Source organism: Anomalospiza imberbis, chromosome 11 (genome assembly GCF_031753505.1).
Source record: "Anomalospiza imberbis isolate Cuckoo-Finch-1a 21T00152 chromosome 11, ASM3175350v1, whole genome shotgun sequence".
In the NCBI taxonomy this organism is placed as follows: domain Eukaryota; kingdom Metazoa; phylum Chordata; class Aves; order Passeriformes; family Viduidae; genus Anomalospiza; species Anomalospiza imberbis.
Genome location: NC_089691.1, coordinates 14251268 through 14273925, shown reverse-complemented (window position 1 = coordinate 14273925; position 22658 = coordinate 14251268). Strand labels below are relative to the sequence as shown.

The window sequence follows — 22658 nt, the reverse complement described above, 5'->3', positions numbered from 1 at the left end:
TCTTTCACTGTTCCTGCAGGGAAGCCCAGAGAAGCAAAAGTGACACTCTCCAAATTTTTCTCTGTTGAATGATCTTGCTGTATCTTACAGGCTTATTTGATTAAGAAAATATTCAGTGAAATTTTAAATAACCCATACCACACTGTTCTGCACCCCTTCTGATCCTAGCCACTGCACACAGCCACAAAGAAAATGAACAGATTTTCACAGCAGAAGCAAAGAATTGTGGGGGGAAAAAAAGAACCACACAGGGAAAATGTCAGAAACACAGGATGTTACATTAGAGTCACTTGCATGATCTAACCATGTATTTCAAATATGTTATTTAGCCAAGTAGCTGCAACACCCCCAGCCCAAACCATTCTCACCAATGAGAACAGCCCATGAGAGCCTGTATCTCCAGAGGCACCTTTCCCCTCAGAGCTGGCCATGCTCTCAGTCCTACAGCCGCAGCTGCTGTAGGACAGCGGAAGCCAACCGTAGTTTTATTCCTCAGTCTGTTTTCCATCGACTCTCCCAAGCACTCTGCTGCAAGCCAAGCCTCACAGGGCCTTTGTTCAGAGACAGAGAACCTCTCAACACGTGAGAAACGCCCTGCATGAGGTTCCTTCCCCAGGGAAGGCTGGAGCCTGTTCCCCTTTGGTCAGTGTCTCTCTTCACACACCCACACTATGTATGACTAGTTACAGGCCAGGATGAGAGCAAAAGCTTCTCTTGAGGGTACTTTTCCCCCATCAGCCTTAGTTTTACTCTGGTATTGTATCAGCAAGATGCTTTGAGAGGCCCCAGTTCTAACACAGCCATACCAAACCAGACAGAGAGACTGAAAGCCTCAATGCCTTTTTTAGAATCATCTTACCACACTGACACCCATGAGCAATTTTAGTACAGAGGTAAATATCCTTAATAAGTACAAGGAAATCAGAAGAGAGAAATGCAAGCTACAGATGCATCACTTGTCACAAACAAGGTCCTACCATGGGACCAGTGTGTCTTTCCTCAAGGCAGTAAAAGCAGACTTGCTTAGAACAGCTAAAACTACAACACTGCTGGTGAAAAAAAATCTAGTTCTCTCTCAGAATTAATATCTGAAATTTCTTCTACAAATTCTACTCACAAAAGCATTCCTGAAAATGTGGCACTTGGCTTTACACCTCATAAACAGCATCCAAGCCATCGGCTCACTAAGGCACCTCCCAGTGTGAGGATGGGTACAAGCACCATGTCAGACAGGGCTGATCCCCCAAGTCATCATGAGCACACTGCCACAAGATGACCAACAAACACATTGTGACAATATGGTTTGAACTGAGACAAGCTTTGAGCACCAACCTGAGCTATTTTGATCCATATCTGCACATAAACCTGCACATAAAACTTGAAAAAGCTTTCAACCAAGTTCCAACAAGTCCAAGTCAGAACATAACTAAACAGCAGTTTTATAGGGGGAAAAATGCTTTCTAAGTATCTGTCCATTTTGGAGCCATGCTTCAGCTACATCCTTATGGAAGCCCTGGCAGAACTGGCAACAAATTCTCCAGATCACAGTCAGTGCATCCAGAGAATAGCACTGTCACTGTGCTACACAGTAACAGTCATTATCTTGCTTAGGCTAACTGGGAGAAGATAGTTCCTACAATACACACTTCTCATGCCCTCAGCTTGAAGGAGAAATTACTAATTTGAATTTCAGCATGACTTATTTGAATTATATCACACAGACTGCAGTGTCCTTTGAAAGACTATCCACAGCAAAGACAAATTTGATTGCATTGCTTTGGTTAATGACTTGTGCTGTGGAGAAAGTTCCTGGGACTAGAAATCCTATGGCAAGAGTCACCATAAAAAATGGCAATGCCATGGGCTGCTTCCCCTCTAGAGATGTATTCTGTTAACATCTTTTGTTATTAATATCGGCCAGTGCTCCTCTTCCAGTCTTTCAGTCTGAAGCATATCCACTACTGCTCAATATCCAGATTTGTAATTAAACTTTCAGAGCATTTCTATTGCCCACTCAAGCAGATTCTTCACCACTTCCCACCCCTGTCTTAAACATTAGCAGAACTCTCTGCACAGCCACCCAGTAAACTGAGAAACAGAACTGGCCAAAAATAATAAAGATACTATTCTTAACCCAAATCAGTCTTGTTTCTAGATTTGTTTCTACAAACTCTACTGGGTTATCAATGGAGTGTAGCAAAACTGGGGAGATTTATGAAGCTTAAGCCACCAAATTTGTCACACCTAAAATTCCTGAAAATAAATCACAGCAGTACAGGAATAAAAAGAACAAAGAAACAAGGGATGAAAAAGCAGTATTTCAGAATCAACAGACCACTAACACCAGAACAAATGCACACTGCAACATGAGGCCCAAAAAATGCCTGGAAAGTTGCAATGGGGGTAGGCCTGGAATAATACAGACTTCGAAGCAAGCACGTACACCCTGGGTAAATCATATCATGTGTATCTCAGAAAGGTTATAGTTACAAAACAGGCTCTCTGTGACCTCAAAAGAGAGCACATGCCCACACTCAGGCTGCCACAAGGTAACTGACATCTCCGTGTTCCAGCCTTGGAAACCATCATCTCTTGATCATCCTTGGGAATAACACCACCACTGAGGAGCAGAGATACAAAAACAACATACAAAAGATAAAAACTGTAATGATTCTTGAACGTACCTGCTGTGGAGGGCGGAGTGGGGGATGATGGAGATGTTAAAGGGGAACTCGCCCCAGAGCCTGCTGAATAAAACAACAGTCAAGTAACTACAGCTGTGACATGGCAGTTCAACACAGACAAGACAGACTGCTGGAAGCAGGCCGACTTTATTGACTGAAAATCCAATCCTGCTTCCACATCTTAGGAAATACACCATTCATAGCAACAGTGGCTTTACAGTAGAGAGTATGAGAGGAGCCCCAAAGGCATAGGAAATGCACTCAATATTTCTCAGTGGGAAACATTTCTGTTGCTTAGGCTGTTGGAGTACAGCATACAAATTCTGTTCACCCTAAGAGCTGTGCCAATGCATGGGTGGCACCCCATCTCTCCTAAGAGATGATTTTCAGTCAGCTGCTGTACTCCACAACAAGCCGCTTTTGGACACATTTTAGCCAAGCAAATCAACTCTGGTAATCTGTTCATTCCATAGTACCAACCACACCTTTTAACTAAATGAAAATTTGTCAAAGGCTCTGTTGTTTTAAAATTTGGCACTGAAGCAGCAATTTAACACATCATTTTCTCATTCATCTTAACACCTTACTATGAAATACAGATAACCAGAAGCTCTCCCTGAAGACTGCATTATTTAATGGCCCATGGAATGGATGTTGTTGTTATTCAACTCAAATACCAAACAGAATGAAGAGACTGGTATTTTTTTTGAGGAATGGGGCACAGAAGAGAGGAGACATTACTTTAAATTAGGCAGCTGAAAATATAACATTGACAATATTCTTAAGCCCTCAGTTTTACTTATTATTAAATACCCAAAACAGTGGTGCAGACTCTGGTAGTCAAATATGTAAAGCGTTGGTAATCCCAAATATTTTCAGAGAGAAGATGACAATAATAACAAAAAAAACCTGACACAGCTGTGTAGAAGCAAATTCCTCTTTCTGTAGTTACCTGAGTTATTTGAGTTGCTGTATTTGGCTGAGTGTTCTTCCCCACTTTCATTGGCAGAGCGCTTTGACTTCTTTAAAAGGGAGCAGAGGAAATGGAAGATAGGAAAGAATAATCACTTCTATGGCAAGAATTGAACTGACACACAGATTTGTAACAGCCATCCACTGTATCACACAATGTTTTTCAATGCTCAGCATCCCCTTCCCCACACCCATCACATGCTGACGTGGTTACAAGAGCAGCAAGGCTGTTTTGTGCTCAAAAAACTAGCCAGGCCCCAGGGAACTCCAGTGGCCTCTGACCACAAGGGGAAGGAAGGAAACGGGCACACACATCCCTCCCCAGAAAAGAAGAGGAAGGCAGACAGTGCTGCAGGCTCCAACACCTCCCCAGGGAGTGGGACAGAGCAGAGCAGCTCATCTGGGTATGAGCTGTTAACCAAGACTGGTCTCATACAGCAACCTCAAACAGGTTGCACCAATATGCAAGTCAGCTACCACTGTAACTTAAATCTTTTAGTAAATCTATTCCTTAGCTAAAGAAGTGAAAACAACCAGGGAATAATGCAGAAAAACACAGGAAGGAGTAGAGTCATGTATGTATAGCTAAACCTGTGCATGGTAAACATTACAAAAAGAAACACATCTTTTTCTGTGGGAGAAACCTATTTAAAGATTGCTTACTTTTCGTGCCAAGATCTTCCTTTTCTTTTTTTCTTCTTCAGAGCCATGATGAGATTGAGCTCTTGTCAGCCTTCTGTGCTGGTGAATCTGCAAAATTAAGGAAAAAATAGAAAAAGACCATAGTAAGATCTCAAATGTTTGAAAACAATGTTTGGTGTACAAGAAAACACACTGTAGTCACTTTGTATGTTTGGATTTCCTTTTTAGTTCCTAGTTTTTCCTTTACTGTTTCTGGTAGAGGATGGAGACTTGTACTGAAGTTAAAATGATCCTCTAACTTGGGAGCCACCACGTGTGAAACTGCACCTCTTAAAATAGTGAATTGCCATACAGTTAACAGCTGTTATACAACTCCTCACATTGCATTTTTGGGAAAGCAAATCTGCTGGTGAAAGCCTTTATTACTCAGAATCACTTTTGAGTAAAAACTCACTTTCTGCATGTAAAAGTGATAAGAGGAAATGAAATGTCTGTAGGAAATAAAGAAATGTAGACATTACCAATTTCTGTTCTTCTGTTAATCGCTTTTCTATGCACTCCTTGGAGATTTTCAATGCCTCTTTTAGCTTAGTAGGAATCTAATACAGAATGGGGAACAAAATCATAGCACAAAATGTGATAAAGGAAAGCACAACTTCATGATCAAAACTCACCATACATCTGATGACATTTCTCATCTAAAGGCCCAAGATGTGACACTATTCCTTTAGTGAAGCAGAAAAGAAGACTCTAGATGTATGTTTTTCTACTCCAATTCTAGCAACAGATCAGCAGGGACAGAGAAACACCAAACCCTGGAAGTGATACTCTAAAGGCAAGGACAGATAACTACTTTGAGACTCCAGTAACATCCCCAAATTTCTATGAGGCTGACAACACAAGACACAGGGCACAAATCCTCCAGGAGAAGCATCCTGGGGCAGCTCCCCGGTGGGACCAGATGTGCCCCTGAAACGCCCCAGTGCTGGAGCTGGCAGCAAGATGGTCTCAGGTAGCAAAAGTGGCTTCCACAAGTGCTTGCAATGTGTTTCCTCTCACTGCAAGGGACCTGCAGGGCTCAGAGCCTCTGCTCAGACAGAGCATCACCTTCAGTCACACAAATGAGCTCCAGTTCAGCAGCTGCCCTTGAACACCCCTAGGTCACATCGTGCTCCCCTCTAAGGGGTGGCACAAAGTTCTCAGGGACGGTGTGGCAAAGGAATGCAAACACTGATGGCAACAGCCACAGAGGCAAATAAAGCCAGCTCTCCTCAACCCCCTCTGTCAATCAATATAGCTACCCACATCCTGGCACTTCCACAAACATCAGCAAATCAGTGTTGAACTCTACCTTAAACTGTGGTTTCTCGGAGTTTGTTAGCAGGACATCACTGAATAATCTGTGAGTTGGTAAAGAAAAAGAAAAAAGAGGAATATTATTCCCAAGAGACAGGCAAAACTGGAATGAGAATACTATTGGTACTGTTCATTTAAACCCCTCCTTCTCCTTTTGCTTCTCTGTCCTCAACCCTTGGCCACAGATTTCCATGTACTGCTTTTTATTTTCTAAGCACTGCTGTACGATTAGCAGCATCCAACCCTCAGAATGTAGCCACTACTTATGGCTGAGAAAACTGGTTTGTGTGAGCTATTTTGAAAGTGGATAGAACATGTACAGTTATTAAAGGTAGAGAAAGGATCCCCCCAAAAAAGAATACCTTTTCCTTAAAAGTATATGGATTCTTTATTAAAAAAAAAAAACATCCAGGGACTTTATTTTAAATTTCACATAAACAAAATCATTGCTCTTGTTAAAAAACTTCCCTTAGTACAACCTTTGTCTTAGAATTAACAAGGAACATGTGAAAGATCAAGTGAACTTAACATTTGAAAACATCTGCATTCTTGCCTGTCCTCTACAAAAGGCAACTAAAGCAAATATTGGAATATTTTTGCTCTCCCCTCTATGGTATCAGCAGAAACACCATAAATGATTAATGCTTTTCCATTCAAAACAAAGACACTAGAGGGCAATGGTAGTCTGAAAATAAACTGGTTAGTCCATTTCAAGATACTTTGTCCTGGAGAACATACTAGAAAACTAGAGAGACCTCAGTCCTGGCTCCAAGATAAGTATTTCTGAGTTGCTGTTCACTATGGAAAATTATCACAGGCTTATACTAGAGAAAATGAATTCACATCTAGAATCAAGTTAATTCATGAGAATGAAAAATTCAGAAATAAAGCGAATTTCAAAATACTTCAAAAATCCATGAAAGTTCATCCTTGCTCACAGGACTTTCTGACCCTTTCAGATTACATGTTCTTCTGGTTATAATAAATATATATTTAAATTATATTAATTGCTTTAAATTACTTAATTGCATTGCATATCTGTGTAGAACACTTTTGTAAAGAGTACTGGAATGAAAATATCTAACATATCAAATGCAGCTGGGCATAAATGAATAAACCAACTGTTTATTCAACATCTTTAAACACCTGTGTATTTCTGCATTCACAGAGTTTTCCTATAGTGTTTCTACCCTGCTTACATTGTTCTCTTCACCTCACACCTTAAAAAGCAGAGGAGGAGAGGAGAAGAAGGAATTGAAGGCTGCAGTGACTCTTCCCAGCCAAGAAATCTGAACTTCAGATCAGGCTCTAAATGCACTGCAATCTGTGCTGTGAGATCAGACCCAGATTTAGGTACGGACAATCTGCCATTGAGGAGGACCCAGCTACAGCATCTCACATTAAGAAATAATGAAAGAACCTCCCACCAGAACTGTGGTTCCATGCTCAGTGTGCTGGTGACATGTCACAGCATGGGGACAGAAATTTCCCTGGAATGCTGTGCCCTAACAGCAGGCAGGGTGGCACTGCAGACAGGAGTGGTCCCCACTCCGTGGCACACAGACAGTGCTCCCTTTCTGCATCCTGGCCTTGCCCCCATGCCTGCCCTCATCCCTTCACTGCATACTTAAAAGGCAGCCTGTAAGGAAATTTATTCTGTCTATGCTTCAGAGAATCCCTAAGCCAGCCCTACAAGAAACCAGACAGAACTTCCATACTACATTTCAGTCCCAGAGCAGGTCTAAATGTCACTGCTGAGCAAAGCAAGAGATGTATTTCGCCAGTCCTAAGTGAACTGATAGCAAAATCTTCTGAAGTAGGTCTGAAGGGAACATGCAAAAAGACTCCTTATTCTAAATCCTTTAAATCAATCTGTACATGACCTCAATCATGCTTGCATTACTTGAATGGCTGGATAAATTCAAACCATGCTAAATAAAGTGCATATGTAACAGCTCCAACACACCGAGAGGCAAAGGAACGTTAAACACATATAGGAACAAGGGATGGGTTCTGTAAAGCCTATCACGCTTCACTTGGGACACATCCCTCAGAACAAGGAGTAAATCTTTCTAAAGAGGAACAAGAGCAGAAAGTTTCTTCCTCCTAAAATAATGAAAAACATTGCTATGAATATAAAACAAGTCAAACAGGACTTACGGCATCTGTAAGAGCCGTGAGACAGTTGGCATCCCATTCTTCAGAGCTTCACAAGTCAGAATGGACTCCAACACCGACACTACCAAAGAAAGAGTAAGAATGAACACATTTTTGCACAGCAGGATAGCAAATGATTTAGAATGATCATTTGGCACTGCTGTGTGATGCTCCCCTAAGTATTGCATCAACCCAGCAGTGATGAAGCTCTGTAGCATGCGGTTTTTATTCTAGCATTACTATTACACATAGAAGCTTTTCAAGAATGTTAGACATGAGGCAAGGGAATCCAGGCATCTCATTACTTGCTAAACACTGCTTTATCACTCAGCTAAAAAAGTTTGATTCATGCACTACACACATTTAATGAAGAACACGTTTTCTATTTGAACAAATTACTAATTCTTTCTGGTCACAGGGTGCAAAGATTTCAGGCTGCTATTTCACAACACTTCATCTTAGGTAAAGTCTAAGAGTGTACCCAGGCAGCTGTGACTGAGATGTTCTGCACTGCATACTAACCAACAAACACTGATGGAGCAGGGGGAAAGCTCTCCACTGGAATCGTGTCTGGAGGTCTTCCATAGGTCATTTCATACAGTAGGTGTCCAAAGCAATGAACATCAACACCCTCTAAAGTCTGTAGGGGAACAAAGAAAGAAAACCACACCTTGTTAGTTTTTCACAACTGGTTAACCCTGTGATCTTGCATGTGAAGATAGAAAAGAGGAACCATGAAGGCAGTTCCTAACCACAACCACTTCCCTGCATAACTGTAGCTCAGATGAAATCTTCATGCTACAAGCTACAGCAGCCTCTGTTGTCTTTTTGTACAAGATGGTACAAATGGGAGAGCAGTGTAGTCATGTCCTGTAAAAATGTGTGAAGTAGTAAACTCTTCACAAAGCAGTTTAGACATCTACACAGCAACAGAAGTCCCAACCAAGCACACTTTCCTAGCTAAGTCAAACAGCAAAGAATGAGATTCATAAAATGACCAGCTGTCACTTTACAGGGAAGTAGATAAAAAGATGGGAAAAAATGCATACCAAGCAAACCTAGGAGAGTCTCTTTTGCTCCTCCTTAGGTTTGTGCAAGCTGTACAAACGTGCTGAGCTCCCAGACAGCGTATTTCCAAGATTTCTGAATCATGTTTAAGCAGAAGAGGCTCCTCTTACAGTAAGAGGCTTTGATGGCACTAACAGATTTGGACTAACCATGAACTTGTGATCATTTCTTTGACAACACAGTAGAACTTGTTTAGCAAGGTCAGCTAGCAGCTCTCTCATGATGCTGCACAGAACTTATTACAATGAGAGCCTAAAGGCAGGGAATGATATTGCTGCAACAAGACAAATTTGTTTTCGTATTTTTGCAGTTACATAAATATTTTGCTTTGCAAGCCTGCAGTCAAACAGACACCCCTCAAACAAATAAAAATAACCTTTGAATAGCTGGAATCTGCAAGCATCTGATCAATTATCACAGTCTCCACCAAAGACAAGGCTGATTACTGCTCCCAGCTAAGCACAAGTAAGTAGCTGTGCTCACTGCACAGACATACAAGTGAAACCGCAGCAGACAATATGCAAATTCCTATGAAATACAGACCAGAGTGGAAAGAAATCTTAAAACAATTGCACTTTACCTCTATCTGTGCTGGCATAAAAACTGTTGTCATAAAAACACTCACCTGCACTCCCCCTCTACTTGCTTACCTTTGGCCTCAGCCTCACTCCAGTGTGCTGCAACTGCTGTGCAGCCAGACACTGATTTGGAGGAAGCAAAGAGCAATTTGATGGAGCAAAGCTCAGATTAAAAAAAAGGGGCTTGAGAGAGGTTTTTTCATTCTAGTCAGTTCTTCACAAACAAAGGTTGAGAATAAAGATTTGCATGAATTCCTTGTCTGAACCTTACATTAATTTTCCGAAACTGTGAGAAGTACGATCGATAAAATGATGGAAGTCCCAACAAGGAATTTTCTAGATCCAGTAACTTGCAGGTATCCCCATCCAGCATCACATTGGCAGAGTGAAGATGGCCATAAGGAAATCCTTTCTCATGAAGGAATTTTAACACCTGAAAAAAATTGAATAGAGAAGCACTATCACAAGATGCCCTGATGATCTCAAGATTGCAAGATCATCAACTTAAATGCTCCAATACTAAAGCAGACACATAATGAATGAGGCCCCCATTTGGAATGCTCACTCAACATGATCTTCTATCTACATCCTCTTTGGCTGACTATTCATTCCCATTTCACTGGCAGCACTTTTCAAAAAACATATATTTGATGCTGATCCTCAAAGCAGGCTTATGGACACCTCCCAAAGAGATCTGGAAACTAAAATTTAAAATTCTACTGAATATGATAGTTTGAGTAAAAGAAAAGTTTAAAAACACACTAACAACCATGAATTTATGGCACATGTTCTGCAGGCTATGAGTTACTTCTTTCCCATTTTACACAAGGAACAGACTATATTATCACCTCTCTCCCATTAAGCTCTACACATATCAGCTGCATTTTTGGGGGGGTTATAAATGGTCTCACACAAATATATCTAAATTCAACTCAGCAGTGTATCTCAATTTGCATTTAGCTTTGAATTCTGCTGATGATATAAAGCTTGGGTACTCAAAAGTTTGTCCACGTTCTGTAGTTAGACCAGCTGGCTTCCAAAATAATAAATAAAAAAAGCTGGTAAATAAAGAAAAAAAAATACCTCTAATATTTGCCTTCCATATGTTTTTATTTGCTGAAGTTCAAGGCCTTGAATTTTTTTAGGATTGCAATACTTCTTCAGGAATGGGTCTTTTGGCTTTGCCTTTAAAAGAAACACACGAATCAAATATCATGCCCAGAAAAGTCATTATTTGTCTTAGTTTGCTTAGCAATTGATGGCAAACACTTTTATAAAAAACATGTATGGTCATTCCAGCCTATGTTCTGCCATTTGACCTGGGGGTAGGGGGAAGATGTTACCTTATAAATAAGGTCCTTTAGTGTCCCTTTTTCACTGAATGGTCTAATAACCAGCGCTGAAGATTCGTTGGCAGTGGCAAAAGTGATTTTGTAAATATAGGGATGCTACCAAAAGAAGAAACTGTAGGTAAATTTTAGATGACGGATTTTTAAAATAATTTGTGTTCAATTCACAAGTAAGAAAATATCAGTCTGAATTGTATATTTAAAGTAGTAAATTGGATTCTGTCAGTGACAAGGACTAACTCAAGTTATTCAGTCTTAACCTGGAGTAAATGCAAAGAAAACTTCACAAAGACATTATTCAATTAACAAACAAATTAAAAACAAATAAAACTGTTTCAACCAATCCTTCACATGCTTAACAGCCTTAAAGAGAGACTCCAGAGACTCCTTTTGGAGTCAAATGCCAGTTATTCAGGCAGAGATGTCTACTGGATTTATAATGTGGCATAAAATAGCTTAAATAGTACACTCGCCACTGCAGCTCTATTAAGATGCTCCTGTCTTGAGTCCAAAGAACTGAAAAAATAACAATACTCATTCCACTGCTTCATCCACCGCTGCCTGAGAATATCCCAGCTCATGGATTAGCAATTACACTTAAACAGCATTATCCTAACAGCCTGAAGGTGTTGAGGAGAAGAAATAAAAGCTCATGATCTCACAGTAATGCTCAAGAAGAAAAAAATCAAATCAACCACAACACTGAATCTCCTTTAATAATCCTGCAGGATTATTACTTGTGCTGAGAACATGTTACCTCATAGTACATGGGAAATGTAATTAACAGGTTTGCAAACCTTTAATGAAAGCAACTCTAAAATTACAAACTATGCCAACTAGGCTACATGTGCTTTTTCTAATATCAGTCCTTGACACACACTTTCATGCTAGCACAATTTAAAAATCTTCAGTACTCACAGAACAGGAAGAAAGAAGTTTCACAGCATACTGTAAGTCTCTGTCAGACAAGTATTTATCAGGGCCAAGATCAGCCTAGAAGTAAACAGGATAAGAATGGCATAATAATACATGTTGCATTCCATGCAGAAAATGTGATCAATGTTCTACCCTGGCATATTAGGACACATATTTGAAGGTATGTTTTGAAGAGCAAGCAAGAAAATGACACATACAAAATGAAACATGAGGAGGCTGAATAAGGCCATACAAACATCCTGACCATAAATAAGTATTACTGCCTCTTTTCTCCCACAGACCTGACATGCATTGCTACCACTGAATGAACTTTGCCAACCCTAAACTGGGGGACTGTGTACATTAGGAACTGATAAGGCACCTTCTTCCTCTGCAGCAAGAAAACTTCCCTCCTCCCACAGGCTTTAGTGACCTCTGCTCTCCAGTGAAGTCTCACAAACAGCTGTGCTCATACAACTAACAGGGCAGCACATTTCAGCACAGGAGCAAAAGCAACTCTCATTAGGGGAGCAATTCATGCCCCCTCACCTATTAGTTTGTCAGTACAACTAAAGGTCTGAGAAGGAAAACCCATGATGTTAAAAAGGTTCATCTCATTTTCAGTGAGCACTTTTGTATTATGGTTAACAACCACATCATTACAAGTAAAGAATCCTGAGGTGCAAGTTTGGGAACAAATGACCAGGCACAGAAACTTCCAAACTGGATTTGCCACCAGAGGAAAGAAATACAAGAAATTCCACACCACACATCTACCTAAGGGCTTCCAAAGCTCTCTCAAAGCCTGAGCTCTTCAATCTCACTCCCCATCACCCACACATGGTAGTTAAAATCAAACTTTCAGTGAAACTGAGAAAGACTTAAGAATTAAATTAAAGCATAGATACCCAGCTTAACACTAGCCGTTCCTTTGGTTGATTCTTAATTTTCATTAAGAAATACTTCTTACGTATTCGCCAACCTACAAAAAAAAAGTAAAAAAAAGTCAGCAGGGGCTTTAATTAAACACTGCTAAATCACACAGCTTACAGGCAGGACAAGGTCTACAAGCAAAGACAGTACTGGAACCTTAGGACAAATTTCATAGTTGGGAAAAAAAATCAGAGAAGTTTTCATGCACACATGCCCTTCTTACCTATATCTTTTAATGGTTCAACTACTTCCCACTTTGGCTCTGATCGGAAGAACATTGAAACATGCTGTAAGGCAATTTCTGGAAAGAAAAAAAGGAGAAAAAGAGGAAGAAAAAGAAGAAAAAAATTTAAATGTTTTTAAGACACTATATAATGCAATTATCCACATATGAGGTAAGGTCCAATGCCAGAAGGAAGCCTTCAGGAATTCAGACTAGAAGTCAGCAAAATCAATTCAAGAGGAAATCAGATAAAAACACAGTTAGAAAGCATTTGCATTTTTAACCTGGTAACTCAAATCCAGAGAGAAAACAGAGAAAGCACTGCCTGGAATACTTAGCTTACAATCTCCATTTTGTCTGTACTGAATCTACATTTACAAGTCTAAATCACAGCTCAGATTTCCCACACTAGGTGTACACAACCTTAGAACATCAAATGTTTCTGCTGCATCTGTAAAAGTGCTTTTATCTCTTTGACATCCATCTATGTTGCTATTACTAAGTGTAGTTTATGTAAACTAATTAGTTCTGTTTCACTATATGTTATTGTGCCCTTTTCTGTGCAGGAAGAGGTATTTGGCCAGCTATCATGGGACTTCATACATTTTGAGGGCCAAGGGGGAGGAGATCCATCTGGTTAGTGAATTCTCCCACAGCTGGGAACACAACTGGTTTATTCATGAAGTGACTTGAGGGGAAATCTCAATGAGAATTGAGGGGGAGAAAAGGAATCATGCCGAGGGAATCATGGCATAGAAAAACAGCAAAAAGGTAAGGATGCGATGATCTCTCTGCATTGTATCTTCTTTCTTCAGAAATATGCTAGAAAAAAATGTATAATAAATATCATCTCTCTGCTCCAGTATTGAGGAAATGACAAACTGATGGTGTCTCTAAAGACCATAGGCAATGACGTGTGTCACCAGCTTCCCAGCAACTTGCAGGAAAAGCAATCTTGATGAAAGTGCTCAAAATTAACACAGACATCACAACGCCTCCTTGAGATTTTAAACTGCTTGCTCAGCATTAGCCAGACAAACTGCATCCTTAAAGAGTTACTAATAATTTACAACTCCTGCACAGCTTATCATATTGGGAAATGTTCTTTGCACTTTGAAGCTGAAGACACAAGAATGTTACATAAAGGGAGGGAAAAAAGACATGTGAAAAGGAAGCAGTGAGTTCCTGCTTCAGTAGGCTCTGCTTCTAAGAAAACAAGCTTTGCATTTTGCAAAGAGTTGGTTTGCCTATGAACTAAATTTGTGGAGTGGGTTTCATCACTAAGAGGAAGTTTTTCAGTCTGTAAGACAAATATTTATTGATATCCAATGGCTGAAGCTGCAGTAAGACAAAATCAAAGAATAAACAGTTAGTAATGAAGAAACTGATCACTGGGATATCATTTTAAGGAATGCATTGACTTTCCAGTATCTGTGGGAAGAGCGTATCTGGCTTAGTCTAGCCTTGAAAAAGTACTCAACCTAGCTCAAACAATTAATTCTAAAATCACATCCCAAAGTAAGGGTAGGAACTGGACAAGATAACCACAATTCTTGAAAGATTCAGTGCTCAGAAAATGGGCTGTTTTGACAGAACACTAAGTTAACAAACTTAACTCCACCTTACACTCTGACAGAAAAATTATTTCCCAAGAGCAACTCTTTTCATTTATTATGAATTATGAAAAGTAGATGTCACTCTCACCAACCCCTCTCCTCCAAGTTCTGCTTATACAGATCTTGACCCTCTTCACTCCTCTGTGAAATAATTCAAATATTTATGCTTGACAGCCCCAGCAGGATCCATGCACAGAGCTGGAGAAGCATTATCATAAATAATCACATGCACAGTAGGATCATTTTGAAGATTGTTTCCCCCATGTTTCAGTGTAGATCCTGGCCAGCGTTCACAGAAGACACAGAGCACACGCTGAAGTCAGAGTGAAGCACAGTTTTGTATTTTTGACTTACCAGTGTAATTTACAGAATAGCTGTTTGGGTCCAAGAATTTCTTTACCAGTTCACAGTTAGACAGTATGTGATGGGTAGTAATCACATCCAGGTAGGCCTGGAGTCCCTTCTGTCTTTCAGCGATGAATTCACGCTCCATATTTCCAATCAACTTTTTTGGAGGAAGAGGTAGGCTTAGAGTTGAGATCTTAAAAAGAGAGGAAAAATTACTAACCTTGCTTGCAAAATGCCTCAAGGATATAAAACTAGCAACCCAGAAAGCAAAAGTTTCTCAGCAGCAAGCTAACTGCTGGTTAACTCTCTTTGTACTGTGTATGTACAAGCTTTTCTATTTTTCTTTTCTATTGTTATCAGAGTCAGATGACAGCTCACATCCCACTGTGAAGAGATTATTAAGTGGAACAACACTGAAAATACAAGGAGACAAATTTTTGCTAGTGAGTCATACATTTAAGATCCGAAACTTTCAGATACTTAATAGCTACAATTTTCAGCCAGATTCCTTCTATGATGTACTTCTGCCACAGCACAAAAACAATTCACACCTTACCATTTTTTCTGGGTAAGATTTATGCTTTCTTATTTCATCAAGTGCAGATTAGTAACTTTCATCTGCCTCTATGTATAAATATGTAATTTCAAATACAGTGCAGATTTCCATTTTATCTTCTGAATTTGTTCCTGTACATTTTTTAAACATCTATACATCTTTCAACCCAGAAATAGCTGCCATCTACCAGGGGATGTATACTAATTGCATTATACTGACACAAGAGATCCAAAACTTGAGGGAAAAAAATCGGAGAAATCCTTCAAAATAGGACAATGAAAAAAATTCAAAGCCTTGTGTAAATCAGATCAAAGAGATCATCTTTAGTGTTTACATTCAATTACATCATGTGAATTGCCAGAACAGATTTTTCGTGTTGTTAGCACATCATTGTCCTGCAGATCAAAGCACCTGCCTTGGGTAAGCTGAATCCCCATGGGAATTATCTTTAAGAATTGCAAGTTGCAGGAATCAATTACACCAGATGCAATAACCTCATTTCTAAAGCAGAGTTCACCAGGGAGAAGATTGGGACTTCTGGTGTTTGAACAACTTTCATTTTAACTAGCGGAAAAAGTGGATTAGTTCAACAAACTGGGGCAGAAGGAGCATTCCCCTTCCTTTCCACTTCCTTCATTTGAACACAGGAGTTGTCCTCTGCTAACTTTAGCACTTCTCCTACTTCTTGTTTTCTGACTTCAAATTATGGACTGAAAAAGAACTACCATTATGTCTGAATTACAGAAACAATTAATAAAAACCAGGAAAAAAAAACCCAAAAGCAACCATGTATCACTTACAGCCAGTGAGTCACCAAATTAGTTTTAGCACCAGAGGCAAACAGAACTCTCTTTCAGCAGACCACTCATTTCAACTAAAAACTGAGTTTCTAAACAAGAGCTGAGTCCTTTTCTAGAATTATTCACTTAAAAAGCATGCCAAATCATCATCATCACCTTTACCTTCTTGACCTGACAGCTAGCTACCATCAGAGAGAAACTGACTCTAATTCACAGGTTTTCCAACCACTATTATTTGTTTTAAAACTTATAAATCAGACTTCTACTATTTTTCAACAGAAAGTAACATTCAGGCCCAGGTTTTTGTAGCAATCTGCCAAAACACACAGCACAGCACAGCAAGAACACTCCAGCACAGAACACCTCACTGAGGACCTGACCTTGCAAAGACCTCTCTTGCTTTCAGACACTACTTCTCAGTGGCCCCAGCTCACCACTGGAGCCAGGATGGGCTTCACCACGGAAGAACCTGGGAATTAACATTCTTATCTTCAAACCACAGCCTGCTCAGGAATGTCTGTTCAAAAGCTGCAATAAAATGCTTCACAAAAGCCAGATATCTTGCTGTGAATTCCAGTACTTCCAGTACCAGCACTTCACTTGACAAAACAGAAGAATGATCTCCACTGATCTCTGTCAAATAAGTAAAGAGGAAAAAAATGCAGAACCAGCTGGAAGAAGCTTTTCAGTCTTGTACAACTGAGAGTTCAAGGGAACCTGTCTTGAAACTTTCTGATACAAATCAGGGTCACATATATACACTTCATTTTTTTCCAAGGTATTTGGCGAGACTGCATTCCCTAGCCTAGACAATTTTGAAATTATCAATCCTTACTATATGTAGTACTAGATTAAGAACAGAAAATTTGCATTCCAACTCAACTGCAGCTGTGCTCAAACATATCCACATAAACATACAGAGAGGTCAAGTATGCCACAAGAACTTGAAGAACTTGGGCTTTACACCCAAAAGAAGCTCCAGCAGTTCTTCCAGCAGATCTTTAGCTTTGAAGGAAAAATATTAGGGTTTGGTATCTTCTTATTTGTATGGAGTTTTGTTTGTTTACTCTAATTTCAATACACACAAGATGAGAGCTTAAAGAGTTTTAAAACATGTCACGGGACCTGAATATTGTGATGGAATATTGTTGCTTAGAGTTTTGGATGCAAACATCTGAGAAATGTTGTGTTGTCTTAACAGATGAGGGAAGTTCAGCTCCAGCATTACAAAGAGCAATTTATAAAAAACTCTAAAACAGTGGGAGAAAAGCCACTGGAGGAGACCAAATGCTAAAGCACCTGGCCTGCTAATTTAGCCACCCTCTTATATCCTGCCATTAAAGTTAGAGGTACATTTTGATAATTCTTTTTAACGTTTTCCAGTCATCCAAGCAGCTGACATTTTTGTCCTGGATCTTAGTCTCTCTTGTCTCCAATTTCCCCTTTGTCCCACTCTGCAAAGTTGCTCAGATAATTTCCTGGACCCTTCACTTTTATCATTCACTTCTATTTCAGATTAAAAGGCTTTTCCTTTCTAAACTCCATCATACATAACCTATTTACCTTCACTTTACAGATTTTCCACATAGGCCAAACTTTGCAGTACCTGTCATTTCTGGATTTTAAGTCTTAAAGGTCCATTGCCTTCTCTACTAAAGCTGCCTCATTTGAAAGGTAAATGAGAAGGCAACAAAGCCTTTTCATGCCTGAACACACTCTGTTCCCCCTGGTGAAGAGCAGCTTGTTAAAGGTGGCTGCAAAGTGAACTCTTCCTTCTTTTTAAAAACTTTCACAATTTTTTTTCTCTGTGATCGCTATCAAAACTATGGTTACACCACAATGACCCCAAGGTATTCTGATCACTAGTACCAACTCAACTCCTTGTGTTCCCATGGGTGTTTGTCTAATTTTAGATCTTGGATGTCTCTGGTGCAGGAGACACCTTTGTATTGCATTTATTCAGCACATCACAGAGAAGTCTTCTAGGTCATGATAAAAGTTCCTACGTGCTGCTGCACATTTAAGAGAGTAATTCCACAAGGCAACCATGCTGCATCTGTTGAATTATGACTGATTTGCCCCAATCCACCTGCAGCAGAGGAAGCAGTTACAGGGGGCTCTCAGAGCACACAAATCAACATCCTTACAGGGTTTTGCTCAAGGTTCATCAAGCAGATAGTTGATTTGATTTGGGGGAGAGGGAAGAAGTGGAAGCAGTATTAAGCTCTTGAATTCATGAAACACTTAACAAGGGAAAAATTTTAAAGCCACAAAAATCTATCCTCAAATCGTGTCGTTTGCTTTTTATCCTGTTTGCCCAGTATGGAAATCTCGAGTAACGAGTTTGTCTCCTGTAGATGTTAATCACTGCTGCTTCCCCCCATTCCCAAACACACTCACACTTCTGCTTTTTCCCACACAAACTAAAAAGAAATAATTGTCCTAAAAAGCAGAAGAAAACACACAGTAAATCCAGTGTCTGACCGAGGAACATCCTCAGTGACACAGAAAACCTTCACATGAGAAGCAGCACCTGGTAGTGCTTTTAGACGAACACAAATAATGAGACACATAGCACTTCAATGCTGAATTTATAAGGTTGGTATGTGCCTTGGCTTTCTCCAAATCAAAGGAGGAACAAATAAAAACACATAAAACCGGAACAAGTCACAGGACTGAAGGGAAAGATTCAGAATCTGCCTATTTCCTCCTTTTCTATATAAATTGATCCTGCTGATAATAAAATTGAAATTTTACATGAGAAAAAGATGAAAAAGTACATACTCAAGTTACATTTGAAGTCACAGTTTCTCTTTACAGCTAGGCGAATTCTTTTTTTTTCCACCACAATATATAAAAATACCACAAGACAAAAATATCACAATTCTGAATATATTATTCTAATGACATTTTTTATTCATATATGAAGAGTGAAAATTACCTGCAGGCTGTTATTCAATAAGTCAAAGTCACTATATCGCCTTACAATCTGTAAAATAAAATACAAAGTTCAGGAAACAAATTACTTTTTCCATTAGCATCTTACTTCTCAAAATCCCATCAGAGAAAATTAATTCCCATTTACAATCATCTTCTTTTGCAATTTTTGTACAAATGCCTAACTGCTGGATTTACGTCACATTGCCAGAGAGCAAAAAGGAGTTTTTAATCACAATTCGATCAGACAGAAAATGCATTTCTAAAAATTATCTTAAAACAGTACTTGTGAGCAAAGTTGTCTGCCAACAAGGCATTTTTGCCATATTAGATGTGACAACTTTTCACACTCATCTTCATTACTACTTCTTGGTTTCATTGGTCTCGTATAAGCAGAGCTGTGATTTTAGCACTGAGAAAGGCAAACTGGAATTTGAGATTTCAAAATTATGTTTGTACCAACACACAGTAGAAACACATGACAGGCATTTTTCCTGGAATATTGAGAATAGCAGCAGACAATATGCCTTCTGTAGCTGGCAGCAATACTGTTTTTCTCTTAGTTTTGACCAAAAGAATTCAAGTACTTCATGTTCTCAATTTCAAATCAACATTTCTATTTCCAGGCAATTTTCAAACATTTCCTAAAAAAGAATCCTGGTTACATGAACTACAACTTAAGAAATTACCTGCCAACTGTTTTCTGCTGAAACTCCTCTCTGGACACGGATTATGTATTCCTAATAAAAGGGAAAAAATCATTAGAAATGAGAACCAATGAGCTGAAGAAAGTTATTAGGCACTTCTTCTAATAAGACAACTAACATTCAAATGCAGAAAATTCAGATCCAGCACCTTGGGGAAGGTCAGAGCTGGGTTTGCTCAGACCCATCCCTAACAGTTGCTCTGCCCTGCTTTCCCAGCACAGAAGACAAGGAGAGTTCCAGGAGCTTGCACACCTGTGGAGCACTCGAGTGGTTTCATTTTGTCACAGAAAAAGACAGCAAAAACATACTCAGCACACATCTCTACCTACAACAGCTGAAGAAACCTCTCTCTTCTCACCTCCAATATCGAACAAGTACCCCCAGGAATTATTGCCACCACCATAACAAAGTAAAATGCCAGCAAATACCCACACCAAAAGTGTTGATTTTCTGAAAGTCAGCCTAACATGGCTCCTCCATATTCTTTCCTCTTACCCATTTGAAATCATAATTATGGTACCTTCCTGCAAAACAAGAAGCCCAAATCCTCATAACTAGTAACATAAATCCACAGAGCTGATAACATGTAACCAGATTAATTATCTTTGGAAACTGTGCGACAGAAATCAATTAATGGGACACCTGGAAACCCATATTCACCACTAATGTGGTTTTCCTTGTTTTGTGACCATTACTGCATTTTGGGAAGAGGCTACTTCACACACAGACAAAAAATTGCAGCAACTGCTTATTCATCAAGTCTCAAAGGAACATTGGCTGTTTCTCTGAAAAACCACACCAGTGATGAATCACCATGTGCAGTCATTCATCTTTTCTAGGATTTTGGAAGAAGCTGAGTTATTGCTCAATCTCTTGTAGCACTTGCTCTTTATCCAGTGATTGTCATTTTCTATTGAGCCCCAAGAAAATGCTCCAAGACAGGCAGAACACAAATTCATTAAACAACCATCGAAGCATCGTACTGCACACAACCGCACTGGTCAACACGGCTCTTCTGGAGAGCCTCGTGATACACAACTTGGGACACAGAGCTCATTCTCACAGTAAGATTATATTTAAAAAAAAAACCATATTTGGGCCACAACTATTTTTCACCACACTTACTTGAGCATTTTCCCATCCCATCCATATCTGCTTTTGTGGCCTAATGCACTAATCAAGTCCCTTTTTTATATCACAGGGTTTGCAACTGGAAAGAGAAGACCAAACACTCTCCAGGTGTGGCCACTAATTCTGTCTGTAAGGAAGAGCCAAGTCCCCACCACACTCTCCATCAGCACTGACCCTGTTGAATTATTGTCCAACTCAGCACTCCCCTGTCAATACAACTAATGAAAAAGCCTAAATGGTCTTCTGAGTTGGTGGAGGGGCTTTTTCCCCAAAGCTGGTAATAAGATTGAAAGTCAAAGAACAGCAATAGTAGAAAAGCCAGGATAAGAAATACAATCCCATTCTCAGTATCTGCCATGGCTACACATAATCAGCAGACCACAGAATGCTGAGTTCCAGTGAGAAGTTGATACTTCCTATTGCCTCTGTGTGGCAACAAGCTTGTCGTGGGATTATAATTAGCACCACTGATATATGCTTCCCATAGGACCAGAGAAGAGCTTTCAACTCTTCAAGTCTAAATGCACAAATGCCTTTATTACTCTGCCAAATTCTGTTTTAGTTAGGGAAAAAAAACTGAATTACAACAGTCTTCATCTGAGACAACCTGATAGTGGGACTGAGACTGTGCCCATAGGAAATAAACGAAAGCATAAGGAAAACAGAGGCACACTCAGGATCATTTCTGTTTAGCAGCATCATCAAACGTAGGAAAACAGGGTGGAAATGCCTTCAGAAAAAGCTAGTAATTACCACAGTTCACTCCTGCAAACAATTTTAGGCATCAGCAACCAGGCTCAGGGAGGTCTATGTTAGCTACACTCCTGTAGAAATTCCCATGGCATCTTTCACTCCTACATGAATAGCTCAGAATTTTTCCTATGACTCAGTTTACCAAATAACTTCAAAGGAGCCCTAACAGCTGCTGGTTGGGAAAGAAAGGTCTCAGCTTGCAGCAGAGAGACAACCTCCCCCTATGCTTTGCCCACGGGCAGCAAGGTCACTGTCAGCAGGAGCCTCCAACAGGACAGGCCACAAAACCATTCCTAAAACAACCTCCTGGCTCCCTCCACACAGGTAAGGTTTGTACATCCACTGCTCGTCCTACCAGTACTGCCAAACCACTTCATGACACAACCTTGATATTCCTGCAGCAGCTCAAAATACATTTTTAAAGATGCCAAGCAAAGCAGTTTTACTATTGGGATCATCTCCTGGCTGCTCCAATTAGTCAAAAACAGCTGAAACGGGTGCTGGGGGGAGGAGGTTGGGAGCAGGGAAATATGTACGACCCCAGCTGCACACTGTCATTTCCCAAAATCTTCTTCCTAGTACTACAGAGTTCTGGATAAAGTTTCTGAAAAGGAATATTTTCCAAATAACCACGTGGATCAGTGACAACCACACTGCATTTCTCCAATCCTTTGCTGATAACAGTTTCACACTCACTGCGTGGGATTAATGTTATCCTGCATTCACCCATTTTCAGGCAGAGCCAAGATTTTGGTGGTTTCATTTTTTGGGGCTTTTCTCCCCAAAATTCACCAAGATTAGTCCCTGGTGTTCCAGCAATTATTAAAACATTATCATCAGCAACCCAGAGCTGCTCAGCAAAATTTTGTTAACATTCCTGGGGGAAAATTGCACAGCAAAGCACTCCAAATGTTTAAAAATTGCTATTTATCA

General features: G+C 39.8%; 1 protein-coding gene across 10 annotated transcripts in view; it reads right to left on the bottom strand.

The window, feature by feature from the left end:
- Positions 1 to 22658, bottom strand: part of PXK (PX domain containing serine/threonine kinase like) — a 33641-nt gene that overhangs the window by 5389 nt on the left and 5594 nt on the right. For 6 of the 10 annotated variants that reach the window (XR_011003077.1, XR_011003078.1, XM_068202096.1 and 3 more), the window contains exons 2-17: positions 19824 to 19874; positions 19139 to 19186; positions 14848 to 15034; positions 12878 to 12955; positions 12630 to 12703; positions 11725 to 11799; positions 10801 to 10905; positions 10541 to 10642; positions 9729 to 9890; positions 8334 to 8451; positions 7815 to 7893; positions 5650 to 5698; positions 4820 to 4897; positions 4320 to 4406; positions 3637 to 3706; positions 2685 to 2747 (exon numbers count right to left, since the gene is read on the bottom strand). Coding sequence is in view for 7 of the 10 variants with exons in the window: in XM_068202096.1 (XP_068058197.1) it covers positions 2685 to 2747; positions 3637 to 3706; positions 4320 to 4406; positions 4820 to 4897; positions 5650 to 5698; positions 7815 to 7893; positions 8334 to 8451; positions 9729 to 9890; positions 10541 to 10642; positions 10801 to 10905; positions 11725 to 11799; positions 12630 to 12703; positions 12878 to 12955; positions 14848 to 15034; positions 19139 to 19186; positions 19824 to 19874 (1426 nt within the window). In the remaining 3 variants the exon portion in view is untranslated. The remainder of the gene's footprint in view (positions 1 to 2684; positions 2748 to 3636; positions 3707 to 4319; positions 4407 to 4819; positions 4898 to 5649; positions 5699 to 7814; positions 7894 to 8333; positions 8452 to 9728; positions 9891 to 10540; positions 10643 to 10800; positions 10906 to 11724; positions 11800 to 12629; positions 12704 to 12877; positions 12956 to 14847; positions 15035 to 19138; positions 19187 to 19823; positions 19875 to 22658) is intronic. The other 4 variants (XR_011003079.1, XM_068202097.1, XM_068202100.1 and 1 more) reach the window with 1 other exon arrangement.